General features: G+C 40.6%; 1 protein-coding gene across 2 annotated transcripts in view; it reads left to right on the top strand.

Annotated features, from left to right (window-relative positions):
* Positions 1-12,232, top strand: part of epha3 (eph receptor A3) — a 288,707-nt gene that overhangs the window by 221,597 nt on the left and 54,878 nt on the right. Inside the window, exons 7-9 of one of the 2 annotated variants that reach the window (XM_063050489.1) lie at positions 7,602-7,761; positions 8,184-8,286; positions 9,459-9,526. In XM_063050489.1, coding sequence (XP_062906559.1) covers positions 7,602-7,761; positions 8,184-8,286; positions 9,459-9,526 — 331 coding nt within the window. Of the gene's footprint in view, positions 1-7,598; positions 7,762-8,183; positions 8,287-9,458; positions 9,527-12,232 lie in introns of both variants that reach the window. The other variant, XM_063050488.1, reaches the window with a different exon arrangement.

Genomic DNA, 12,232 nt, shown 5'->3' with positions numbered 1-12,232 from the left:
CAGAATAATCAGATAGCAATTTTACTGGACATATAAAATAGCATAAATAGAAATGACTTAAGGTGAACATTAACATTTCTTTTCTTCTTCAAAGTGCAGATAAATCACTTTAATGTTCATTGATGCTCGTTTATTTTATAATTGAAAATAGCTTTGTTTCTTGAGATCTTTATTACCCAAGAATAAATTAAACTATAGAATCACAGAGGCACTGCAGTGTGGAAGGGGCTTATTTGTCCCACAGAGTTTTGCCAGTGATCTAGTCAGTCCCATTTCTCAGCTCTTTCCCCAGAGCTTTGGATTTTTTTTCTCCTTTGAGCATTCATACAGCTCCCTTTTAAAGGCTACAATTAAATCTGCTTCCACTGTCTTTTTAAGTAGAGAGCGCCAGATCATGGCTATTCTCTGTCTGTAAAAGTTTTTCATCATGTCCTCCCAGTTCTATAGCAATCACCTGACATCTCTACTCTCGGGCCGTTACTCTTCTATCAAAGGGAATGTTTTGCTTCATTAACGTTGTGTTGATCTATCATTATTTTGAATGCCTACAGATGACCACTTAGTCTTCTCATCTATAAGGAGAACATTTCAATAAATCAGTTCTACAGCCTTTCTGGGGTTTTCATATCCTTCTTTGGTGGGCAGAATTGGAAGTAATATTTTAGATTCAACCAAACCAGTAATTTGGGACGTTGAACATAATGTCCTAACTTCTATATTCTGTTCCTCTGATTTTAAAATACATAACCTAGAGGTTTATTTGGTGTAATATCAACTCCAAGGCCAGAGCTTGAAAATTTCTTTGATACCCCAACCTGATACACATAGTCAGATCCCTTCAGGGTTGAATTGGTTTGCTAGTCTGTGTAGTACAATCATTCAGTAAGAAATAGGACCTGCTTCCCCTGTTTCTGTAGTGTGTCAGCTAAGTTCAGGCCATCACTTGTTCATTATGTGTCATGTCATATGGCATGGGTGATTATGGTCGTTCCATGACCATGATTGTTCTTGGCAGATTTTTCTACAGAAATGCATTGCCTGCTTCTGGGCAGTGTTTTTACAAGACAGGTGATCCCAGCCATTATCAATACTTTACAGAGATTGGCTGCCTGGCATCAGTGGTTGCAAAACCAGGACTAGTGATATGCACCAGCTACTCATATAACCATTCACCACCTGCCCATAGCTTCACATGACCCTGACTGGGGATGAAGCGGGTGCTACACCTTGCCCGAGAGTGACCTGCAGGCTAGAGGAGGGAAGAAGCACCTTACACCTCCTTTGATAGATACATATCTCCACCTGCCACTCATTCAGGCCATCATAGCTACCATATCTCCCAGTAAAGGATCTTAGTGGATTTACTTCTAAAAACTGACCTGACCTGATTTGACTAAGTACATAGACTTATAATGGGACTAGGTGAGAGTAAGCGTTTGGCACGGACTAGAAAGGCCGAGATGGCCTGTTTCTGTGCTGTAATTGTTATATAGTTTATATGGTTATATTTGACCCAAAAAAAAAGAGCTGGATCCCATTGGACTTGGGTCAGGCACAGGATTCCTATGTCACATTCTCAACCGGTTGTGCCATCTTGTAAGTCTCTTGCACATTTACAGTCTGTTTCTCCACCCCGCAGAGTTGCACTTTTTTCTTTTGTACGTATTGCCTTTTACTGCTTGTTCAGTCAAATAGAGTTGCACTGTAATTCTTTGTGTCAAATTTCATCCGCCTTGGCTTCACTCCTTGTTCTAATCTGTCCTCTAGCTGCTCAGTCATCTCAGCAATTCTGTGTGATATCAAAGTGGCTTTGTACACCTAAGTCAATGCCACCTAGATCAAACAGCCCATGCAGAAACAGAGGAACTATTCCATGCCAGTCTTAAAATAAATTATAAAAAAATCAGAAAACCAATCTATTTGAAAGACAAAAACAAGAGACTATAAAATGGTGTATACTTCAACAACCTAAGTAGTGAGGTCATTATTATGCAATTTATAAAGGACGTTATAAACATAAACACTTTGAATGCCCCTTTTATCTTTAGCCTGGTTCCCTGCATGCTCCCTCCCCATGAGAACAAATGTAGTGGGAAGGTTCCAAGCACTAGATTTAGGATCACTCCATATAGCAGCCTACTCTCCCTGGACGATTCCTTTTCCGGAAATGAAATTGGGAGTTAATTCTTGGATGTTCCAGGACAACTGGAGCAGAGGTAATACCAGTCATACAAGGCAAAACATGCAGATTAATTAACTGCATCTCTTCTCCAGCAGAAATATTTAGTGATGATTATAACTATACAATAGAAACAATCTCATAATGTGCTTTATTGCGCTGTTAGTATTTTTAAAATTATTGTCTCCTAGAAGGACCAACTAAGGAACCTAAGGCCTCTTGTGAAAATGACAGGAAATTACAAATTAATTGCTTGTGTTCATTAAAAACTAATAAACACTCAACATTATTTCAAAATCTGAGGGATCTAATTAAGTTTATACATACTTGGTCTGATGTTTAATTGTGTTGGGGGCCCCAGTACATTCCCTTAAGGTCAGATCTGAGTGTTTGTTATTTCTAGAATCTAAAGTAGACTGCTACCATCTAAAGTTACAAATTGCAATCCACAGAAGCTGCAAATTAGTCTGTTTATGTTACATTCTAACAGTGACAATTGCTGATGTGTACCACAAAGCATGGCAGATAGCATATGGAAGCTATCTCTTGCAACAGTTGAAAAACAGAATGACGACTGCTCTGAACAGAGAGCTTCTAAACAGGTTAAACAAAGAAAGCAAAATGTTTCATTTATAACGAAGCTGGTGATGACTTTAAAGCATGAAATACTTTGCTGCCACTAAATTACTGAAATACAGTCAGAGATGTTAACGTTATAAGATATCAGAGCTTAATTAGACCATTCAGCCCTTCGAATCTGCTCTGCTATTTGATCATGGCTAATTTTTTAAAAATCTCATTCTCCTGCCTTAAGGTAATTAGACCATTACCCTAAATCCCCTGTCCTCATGAGTCTTTGCCTTAAATACATCCGATGAATTGGCCTCCACAGCCCTATTTGGCAACAAATTCCACAGATTGTTATGGTCTTATGATTAAACCCATCTTAAAAATTCTTCCAGAATTCTGAGTAATTAATCCGTCTCCCCCTCTGATTCCCCCATTCTGTCACTCACCCAAACAGTAGGGCAGTTTACAATGGATAATTAACATACCAACCAATATGCATATCTTTGGAATGCAGGATGAAACCGGAGCCTTTGGAGTAAGCTTAAGCAGTCATTGGAAGAATACACAAACACTACACACCTGAGGTCAGAATCAAACCCGGGCCTGTGACAGTGGCAGCAGCTCTTTCTAAACTCCATTTGCCCAGAATGCTAGGAGAACCCCTCTCTTCTATGAGCAAAGTGTTAGAATCTTTTTGTAGGGTACCTTTTGTGTCTGTGTAAGACTCCATCTGCTATTCACTGACATCTGGATGTGCTCAGACCTTAGAAATGACATGAATAGAACTTTATCCTCAGCATACCTACGAATCATCATAGTTTCTGTTAGTTCATTTTAGAAATACTTTAGATGAATTCTTTCTTGAAGTTTCATACAGGGATAGTTTACAGTTTATTTAGAGTGAAAAATACCAGACATTAAGAATGGGATATTGTTTTGGCTAAGCACGTGATTCAAATAAGGTTCTGGCTAACTAGAAATGCCTACAGAAAAATGTCAAAGTTACTGTTAGTCTTGCGAGACCATGGATCTGCGCCTGGAAAGTTTTCACTCTCCAGGGCGCAGGCCTGGGCAAGGATGTATGGAAGACCGGCAGTTGCCCATGCTGCAAGTCTCCCCTCTCCACGACACTGATGTTGTCCAAGGGAAGGACATTAGGACCCATACAGCTTGGCACCAGTGTTGACGCAGAGCGCTGTGTGATTAAGTGCCTTGCTCAAAGACACAACACGCTGCCTTGGCTGGGGCTCGAATTCACGACCTTCAGATTGCTAGTCGAATGCCTTAACCACTTGGCCACAAAGTTACCTAAGCAAAGCAGCTCCCTCAGCAAAGTAACAAAGTTACCAGCCATAACATATACCATGGAAGTATGCTCTTCACAGACGCCATGTTTGTTTTGACCATCAAGCACCCATTTTCACTAATCCTACTTTTCTCCCATTTTTTATTCTACCCACACCTTTCAGCTCTTCCCAAATTCCTCCACTGACCCGCCACACAAAGGGGAATTTTACAGAATGCAATTAACCTGCCAACCTGCAATTGTTTGTGGGATGTGGGAAGAAACTGGAGGACCCAGATGAAGCCCACTCAATCATTGAGAGAATGTGCAGCCCCCACTTCGGAAATCAGATCTGAATTTGGGTCACGGAAGCTGTGAGACACCAGCTTTGCCAGCCAAGTGACAGGCAGATCAGTGATTCCCAGTTAAATATCTGGTGACTATCTGGAATCTGTCACTTATTGTTAACTGGGAGGCTCCTCTATCAACATTCAAAAGTTTGTTTAAAATGAAACAGAATCACAAACTTACTGCAAAGTATAAAAAGCACTGACTCAACCTGTGCATGCTAATATTGCTTGGTTCTATCAAAGGAAACAACACCAAGTATTTATTCATGCCATTCATATTTTCATGACCTCCCTAAGCACTTTTATTTTTAGATCATAGGCACTGTTGCAGAAATCTCCCCTGCTGTAATCTACGTAGTTTTATTTAGGTCACTTCACTTATCTTACTAAAGAGGACATTTAAAGTCCTTAAACTTTTCTTCAAAAGTTAGACTAGACATTTTAATTACCTACACAAAATGCTGGTGGAACGCAGCAGGCCAGGCAGCATCTCTAGGAAGAGGTACAGTTGACGTTTCGGGCTGAGACCCTTCGTCAGGACTAACTGAAAGAAGAGATAGTAAGAGATTTGAAAGCGGGAGGGGGAGGGGGAGATCTGAAATGATAGGAGAAGACAGGAGGGGGAGGGATGGAGCTAGGAGCTAGAAAGTTGACTGGCTAAAGGGATACAAGGCTGGAGAAGGGAGAGGATCATGGGATGGGAGGCCTAGGGAGAACGAAAGGGGGAGGGGAGCACCAGAGGAAGGTGGAGAGCAAGGAGTGATTGTGAGAGGTACAGAGAGAGAAAAGAGAGAGAGAGAGAAAAAAAAGGGGAAAAAAGGTAAGTAACTAAGTAAATAAATAAATAAATAAGGGATGGGGTACGAAGGGGAGGAGGGGCATTAACAGAAGTTAGAGAAGTCAATGTTCATACCATCAGGTTGGAGGCTCCCCTTTCCACTTTTAAATCTCTTACTATCTCTTCTTTCAGTTAGTCCTGACGAAGGGTCTCGGCCCAAAACGTCGACTGTAATTCTTCCTATAGATGCTGCCTGGCCTGCTGCGTTCCACCAGCATTTTGTGTGTGTTGCTTGAATTTCCAGCATCTGCAGATTTCCTCGTGTAGGCGATTTTAATTACCTTAGTATTTTACCTTTATGCAGCAAATGAATAATGATTATTTTTGTGAATGGATGATTGGAAATGGCACTCCAAAATCCAAGAACCCCAAAAAAGTATTCCAGCATCTCAACGCTCTTCCCACATCCTCCTTGGCACCTAGAACATGCTCTATTCTCACTGCTGCCATCAGGAAGAAGGTATAGGAACCTCAGGACTCACAACACTAGGTTCAGGAACAGTTATGATCCCTAATCCAAACGGGCTCTTGAACCAAAGGGGATAATTTCACTCAACTTCACTTGCCCCATCATTGAGTTATTCTGACAACTTATGGACTCAATTTCAGAGACTCTATCACATGTTCTTGCTATTTATTGCTAACTTATTTATTTTTTCATTTTGTATTTGCACAGTTTGTTGTCTTTTACACACTCGTTGAACACCCACATTGGTGCAGTTTCTCACTGATTCTGTTATTATTGTGTTATAGATTTATTGAGTATGCCCACAAGAAAATTAATCTCAAGGTTGTGTACGGTATCTTATACTGTATGTACCTTGATAATAAATTTATTTAGAATTTTGAACTAACCTCAAAACAATGCTTCAAATATTTCATTTTTTAGACACTTCTGACAATTAGTTAAATTTTCCCAAGAAGAGGAAAACGTATTCAGGTGCTCAGCTCCTCGAATATCAAATGAAATTCTTCTCGATGACACTAGGTAGAGAAGAGTAAGGCCTAGCTGTAATAGAGACATAGAGACATAGAAAAATACGGCACAGAAACAGGACCTTTGGCCCATCTAGTCCATGCCGAACTATTTAAACTGACCAGTCACTTTGACCTGCGCTCGGACCATAACCCTCCCAGTCATGTACTTATCCAACTGCTTTTAAACATTGAAATCAAAATCGCATCCACCACTTGCGCTGGCAACTCGTTCTACACTCTCACCACCCTCTATGTAAGGAAGTTTCCCTCGTTATCACCCTTCACCCTTAACCCATGACCTCTTTCATAGAACCACCCAACCTCAGTGGAAAATGCCTGCTTGCATTTATCCTATCTATACCACTCATAAATTTTGTACACCTCTATCAAATTTCTCCTCAATCTTCTACATTCTAGGGAATAAAGTTCTAACCTTTTCAATCTTTCCTTCTAATTCAGGTCCTTCTCTCCCAGCAACATCCTTGCAAATTTTCTCTGTACTCTTTCAACCTTATTTACATCTTTCCTGTAGGTAGGTGACCAAAACTGCACACAATACTCCAAATTAGGCCTCACCAACATCTTATACAATATCCCACCCCCTGTACTCAACACTTTGATCTATGAAGGCCAATGTGCCAAATGGATCGCATTGTTCAGTAGTCCACCTGAATGTTTCTCTGAACTATCTCCCTGTCTGACCACCACCACCCTTTACGCCTCTCACTCCATCACTCAGCTCCGTATGTTGAACCTCTTCTACTCTCATAACCAACGTCGTTGAAGAAGCCTTTGGTCACCCATCCTAATAGCACTCTGAGGCACTGCTTAGATTAAAGGCCAAATATAAATGCTAGCATATTTTTAAAAATATTTTACATTTTAAACTAATCCATGAGATAGCAAGAAAGCTAAAACTAAAGTCTGTATGGTTAAAGTAAGGGGTTGTACGTTTGGAGGGGATTTGAGAAGGAATTTTTCACCTAAAAGGTGATTGTAATTAGGAGGTACCGCCTAACAAGGTGGCAGAAACAAAATTCTCTCAAGATTTAAATTGTCTGATAAGCACATGAATTGCCAGTGTATAGAAGGCAACAGGCACAAAATGGGATGAGTTTGGATGGGACTTGATAATCAATGTAATTGTGTTGGTACAAAGGGTCTGCTTCTGTGCTGAGACACATGATACAACAAGTCTGCATGAGCATGGAGCTCCCAAACTTGTACTCATAGAGTCCAGGGGTCCATCTCTCCAGGAGCAGTAAGTGGAACAAAATCTAAATTCTAATAGCAGCAGCTATATCATCATGGGCAAAATTTTGTCCCAACCAGGAATGAGATGTAAAGGAAAGACTGGACCATAATGAATTATGTGCTTCTTGTATGTTTATTTTAAAGCAGGAACAGGAGACCAGTTACACGATCATGAGGACAAAGGGCACCAATGTCACCATCAACGGGCTGAAACCTGATACAATCTACCTGTTCCAAGTCAGGGCCCGGACAGCAGCTGGTTACGGGGCAAGCAGCCGCAAGTTTGAATTTGAGACTAGTCCTGACTGTGAGTGAAAATTAAGTTTCTTTCACTGAAATAAATGAGAAAGCAAGAGAGAGAAAGAGAAAAAGAGAAAGAGAGAGAGAGAGGGGGGAGGGAAAGGGGGAGAGAGATGGAGGAAGAGACAAGAGGGGAAAGAGACAAAAGGGTGGGGGAGAGAGAGTGGGATAGAGAGAGAAAGAGATGAAGAGAGGGAGAGAGAGAGGGAGGAAAGTATGGGAGAGAGAGATGGAAGGAGAGAGCGTGAGAGAGGGAGGGAGACTGAGGGAGAGAGTGAGAGGGAGAGGAGGAGGGAGGGATGGAGAGAGGGAGAAAGGGAGGGAGATAAAGATTCTTCTGAGTTTTCTGTAGTAGCTACGAATTTGTATTGTTTATGATCTGCTTAAATTCAATCTCAAACACAATACTGTAATTCCTTTTTGTTTCAGCATTCTCCATTGCTGGTGAGAACAGTCAGGTGGTTATGATTGCCATATCAGCAGCTGTAGCCATTGTCCTCCTCACAGTGGTGATGTACATCATAATTGGGAGGTCAGTTCTATATATTCTACATTAAAACCATCATATAACTTTATACCATATTGGTAAGAAGTAATATTCCGATCTTAGAGAGTTTCCTTTGAGATTAAAGGAACACAATTCTTTTTAGAATAACAACAGAATATTTAAGTAGATGTTTGTTAGACCATAAGGTACAGGAGCAGAATTAGGCCATTTGCCCCATCAAGTCTGCTCCACCATTTCATTATGGTTGATCCAATTTTTCTCTCAGCCCCAATCTCCTGCCTTCTCCCCGTATCCCTTCATATCCTGACCAATCAAGAATCTATCAACCTCTGTCTTAAATGTACAGAAAGACTTGGCCTCCATAACTGTCTGTGGCAAAGAGTTCCACAGATTCACCACTCTCAAAGTCTTGTGCATTCAAGGTTTATTGGCCTGGAGAAAGCGAATCTTGGATCTAGAGTTTCCTAGGATCTGGTACCCCATGACCTGAGTCTGGTGTGCTGTGAAAAGAGATGTACCAACCATTGGAAGAGTCACAATTGGATTATTTAGGACTTCTACTGTGACTCTTTATGGCCTTTAAGAAACCAGCTACCTACTTTTTAAAAAATTATTATTCACCAGTCCCTACCTCAACCAACCTCATCTATATGTGGTGGCCTGTGCAGTTGAAGGGAGGGCTGTAAGGATGTGAGTGGTTTCTAATGGCATCCATTAGTGTGCACAGTTGTATCTCCCTGATTCTGCACACTTTGATGGGTTCAGGACACTAGCACTTCCAGCAGGAGATCAACCTTGTTGATTTTCAGTACAATCATTCAAATAGATTAAATAAGTAAGTAAGCATAGACTACAGTAGCCAGAAGGATGAAGAACATTAAATAAAACCAGTGACGAGTAAGTAATACAGCAAGCTAGTATAGAGTTACTTCTCTACCTTGTCCTAGCTCACTAATGAAATCAAAACAAGCTGCCTTCGACCAACAATCTATCCCAGCTTGCTTTTGTAATTTTCACCAGATGTAATAAAATAAACCTAAAAGGGAATTGAAAGAATCATTGAGAAAGTATTACACTGACAAATTCAAATAGTTTTTTTAAAATTTCTTTACTTGTTAACAAAATGTTTACAATTTTTTCAGGGCAGTGAAGTTTTGTATGCTGGGTTATTAAGATTTTGTTTAATTTATGTGCAGATTTTGTGGATACAACAAATCAAAGCATATTTCTGACGACAAAAGAATATATTACCCAAATGGACACAGTGAGTATTGAGCCTGTAAGCACGTTGCAATTAACAAGAGAAAATGTTGGAAATGCTCAGCAGGTCAGCAGCATCTCATTTGTCAGGCCGCTCTTTGTGGAAGCTTGCAGTGTACAAATTGGTTGCTGCACTTGTTTGTTTTATATTGAAACTGTGACAACACATCTGAAAACAGTTCATTGACTGTGCAATGGTTTGAGACATTTTGCTAATGTGAAAGGAGTTATATAAATGAAAGCTCTTTCTTTCATGTTAAATGGATGTCATACTATGCACTTACTTCCTTTATCACGAGTCTGATGCTTTCATCTCTTACATTAGTTACTTTCGAATATTTGTTTACTGCTTCATTGATTTTTAGTGTTATAAGCTGGGAAGTGATGACATCTCTATCTTAAACATGAGCTAGGAGCAGGACTAGCCCACTCAGTGTCTTAGTCCTGCTCCAATCATATCATGAAATCATGGGTAATCTGATTGTAATCACATCAAGCACAGTAACCTTTCACCTTTGCTTATCAATTATCTAAATATATACCTTAAAAATATTCAAAAGACACTGCTTTCACTCTTCTTTGAGAAAGAGAGAGAGAGAGAAGATCAGCCTTCTGAGGGAAATAAAATTGCTTCATCCCTGTCTTAAATGGGTGACCCACATATTTTAGACTGTGGCCCCTAGTTCCAATACTTCCACAGGAGAAAACGTTTTGGCCACATCCACACTATCAAAACTCATTAGGATTGTATAAATTGTGCTTTAGTGTCCCTTACTTTCTAAGTTCCAGCAATATAAATCTGGCTTGTCCAAATTTCCTTTATAAGATGGACTGCCCCTGACACCCATTACTTTGTGGAGTTTCTCTGATGCTTTCATAAATAAAGAGACCAATACTATACAGGTTGTTGTAGGTATGGTCTCACCAAAACTGAAGCATAGGCTCTCAACTTTTCTATTCAGTTCTTTCACAATAAACAATAATGTTCTGTTAGTTTGCTAATATTATTGTTGTATTCACAGAGCTCACCCAGGCAACCCACCTGAGTGTGAATTTTTTCAGGACTCTGCAATTTGCACTATACAGTAAACTTTTTTTTTGCTTCTACTCCTTTCTGCTATATTTCCACCCAAAACAAGAAATGCTTTTAAGCTGACCTCTATTCAGTTCTGTCATAGACAACAATTACCCACTTTCAGCTTGGAAACTCATCTGAGGGTTTGAAAGAGAGAAAGGAATTCAAGCAGTGAGAGATTTGGTTGTATTACAGTAAGCTTGGCCTTGACCAAGGGGGCTAACCTAACACATTCAGAAGAAATGGGACAGAGTGGGCTCAGATGCCATTTTACAAGCCCTCCAATTTTTCTTCCTGTTGAAATCAATAACCCATGCAATTAGTACAACTGGGAGATTTAACTAGCAACTGACTCAGAACCACCTCTTTAAAGTTGGATCACTGGAGCTAAAATAGGGATACAATTCTTCAGAATATCTCTAGTATCTGGAGATTCTTGCCTTTGCTCTATGCATTTCGAAAAAGAAACTATCAGAACCGTTTCATATCATCAAGGGCAACCTCAGGGCAAAATCTGTAGAGGGCTACATCAGCATTGAACTTTTATGCTTCTAAGTTATTTCAGGCCACTAGAGGTTGTTAATTAATCTTTGATCAACTGTCAGTTTTTTTTCAGAGAAGCACTTAATTTTCTACATGGTAGGAAGACAATGTTATTGTAGAAAATTAAAATTACATATAGAAAATAAAAATAAAAAATATATAGAATTAAAATACAGAAAGTACTTCTAGCAAATGGGAGTGTTTGTAGAAGTTCAAGGCTTTGTAGTTGGAACACACTTAACCAGTTAGATCTAGTAATCATGATTAGATCCAGTGGAAGAACAGCTGTGCTTTAACTGGTAGAGATACTGCTCCACAGCTACAGTGATGTGTTTTGGATCCTGACCCCTGGTTCTGCTCTAGAAGCTCCTAGATCCTGGATAGACAGATCAATGTGCAGAGAGAGGAGCAAAACGGATCAGTTTAGTTTAATGTCTGTGTGGAATTTGTACATTTGCACCCTGGTGGTGGGTGTAGCCCCTGAATGGCTCCAGTTTCCGTCCACATGTAAAGACATCATATGTAGGTTAATTGGCCACTGAAAATTGTCACTTGTACCGCAATGCCATTACAGGTCAGGACGTTCTGGAGTTCGAAGTTCAATTCCAGAGCCGTCCTATAAGGAATCCCTGTGGACTGTGTGGGTTTTCCACCAGATGCTCCGATTTCCTCCCACAGTCCAAAGATGTACCAGGTAGTAGGTTAATTGGTCACTGCAAATTGCCCCGTGATTAGGTTAGGGTTAATCGAGATTGAGGGGTTGCTGGAGCGACATGGCTCAAAAAATTTAGTATTTAAATAGATAACATGACGATGAGTTGTAGAAGTTGGGGCTGGGGTTGGGATGGGTTGGGGGCTGGGGTTGGGATGAGTTGGGAGGTGTGGTTGGGATGGGTTGGGGGCTGGGGTTGGGATGGGTTGGGGGCTGGGGTTGGGATGGATTGGGGGCTGGGTTTGGGATGAGTTGGGAGGTGTGGTTGGGATGAATTGGGGGGTGTGGTTGGGATGGGTTGGGGGCTGGGGTTGGGATGGGTTGGGGGCTGGGGTTGGGATGAGTTGGGGGGTGTGGTTGGGATGGGCTGGGTGTGTGGT

The sequence above is a fragment of the Mobula hypostoma genome, chromosome 6 (assembly GCF_963921235.1).
Source record: "Mobula hypostoma chromosome 6, sMobHyp1.1, whole genome shotgun sequence".
NCBI lineage: Eukaryota > Metazoa > Chordata > Chondrichthyes > Myliobatiformes > Myliobatidae > Mobula > Mobula hypostoma.
Note: the sequence above shows the minus strand (reverse complement) of the source record. Positions and strands in the feature narration are given on the sequence as shown.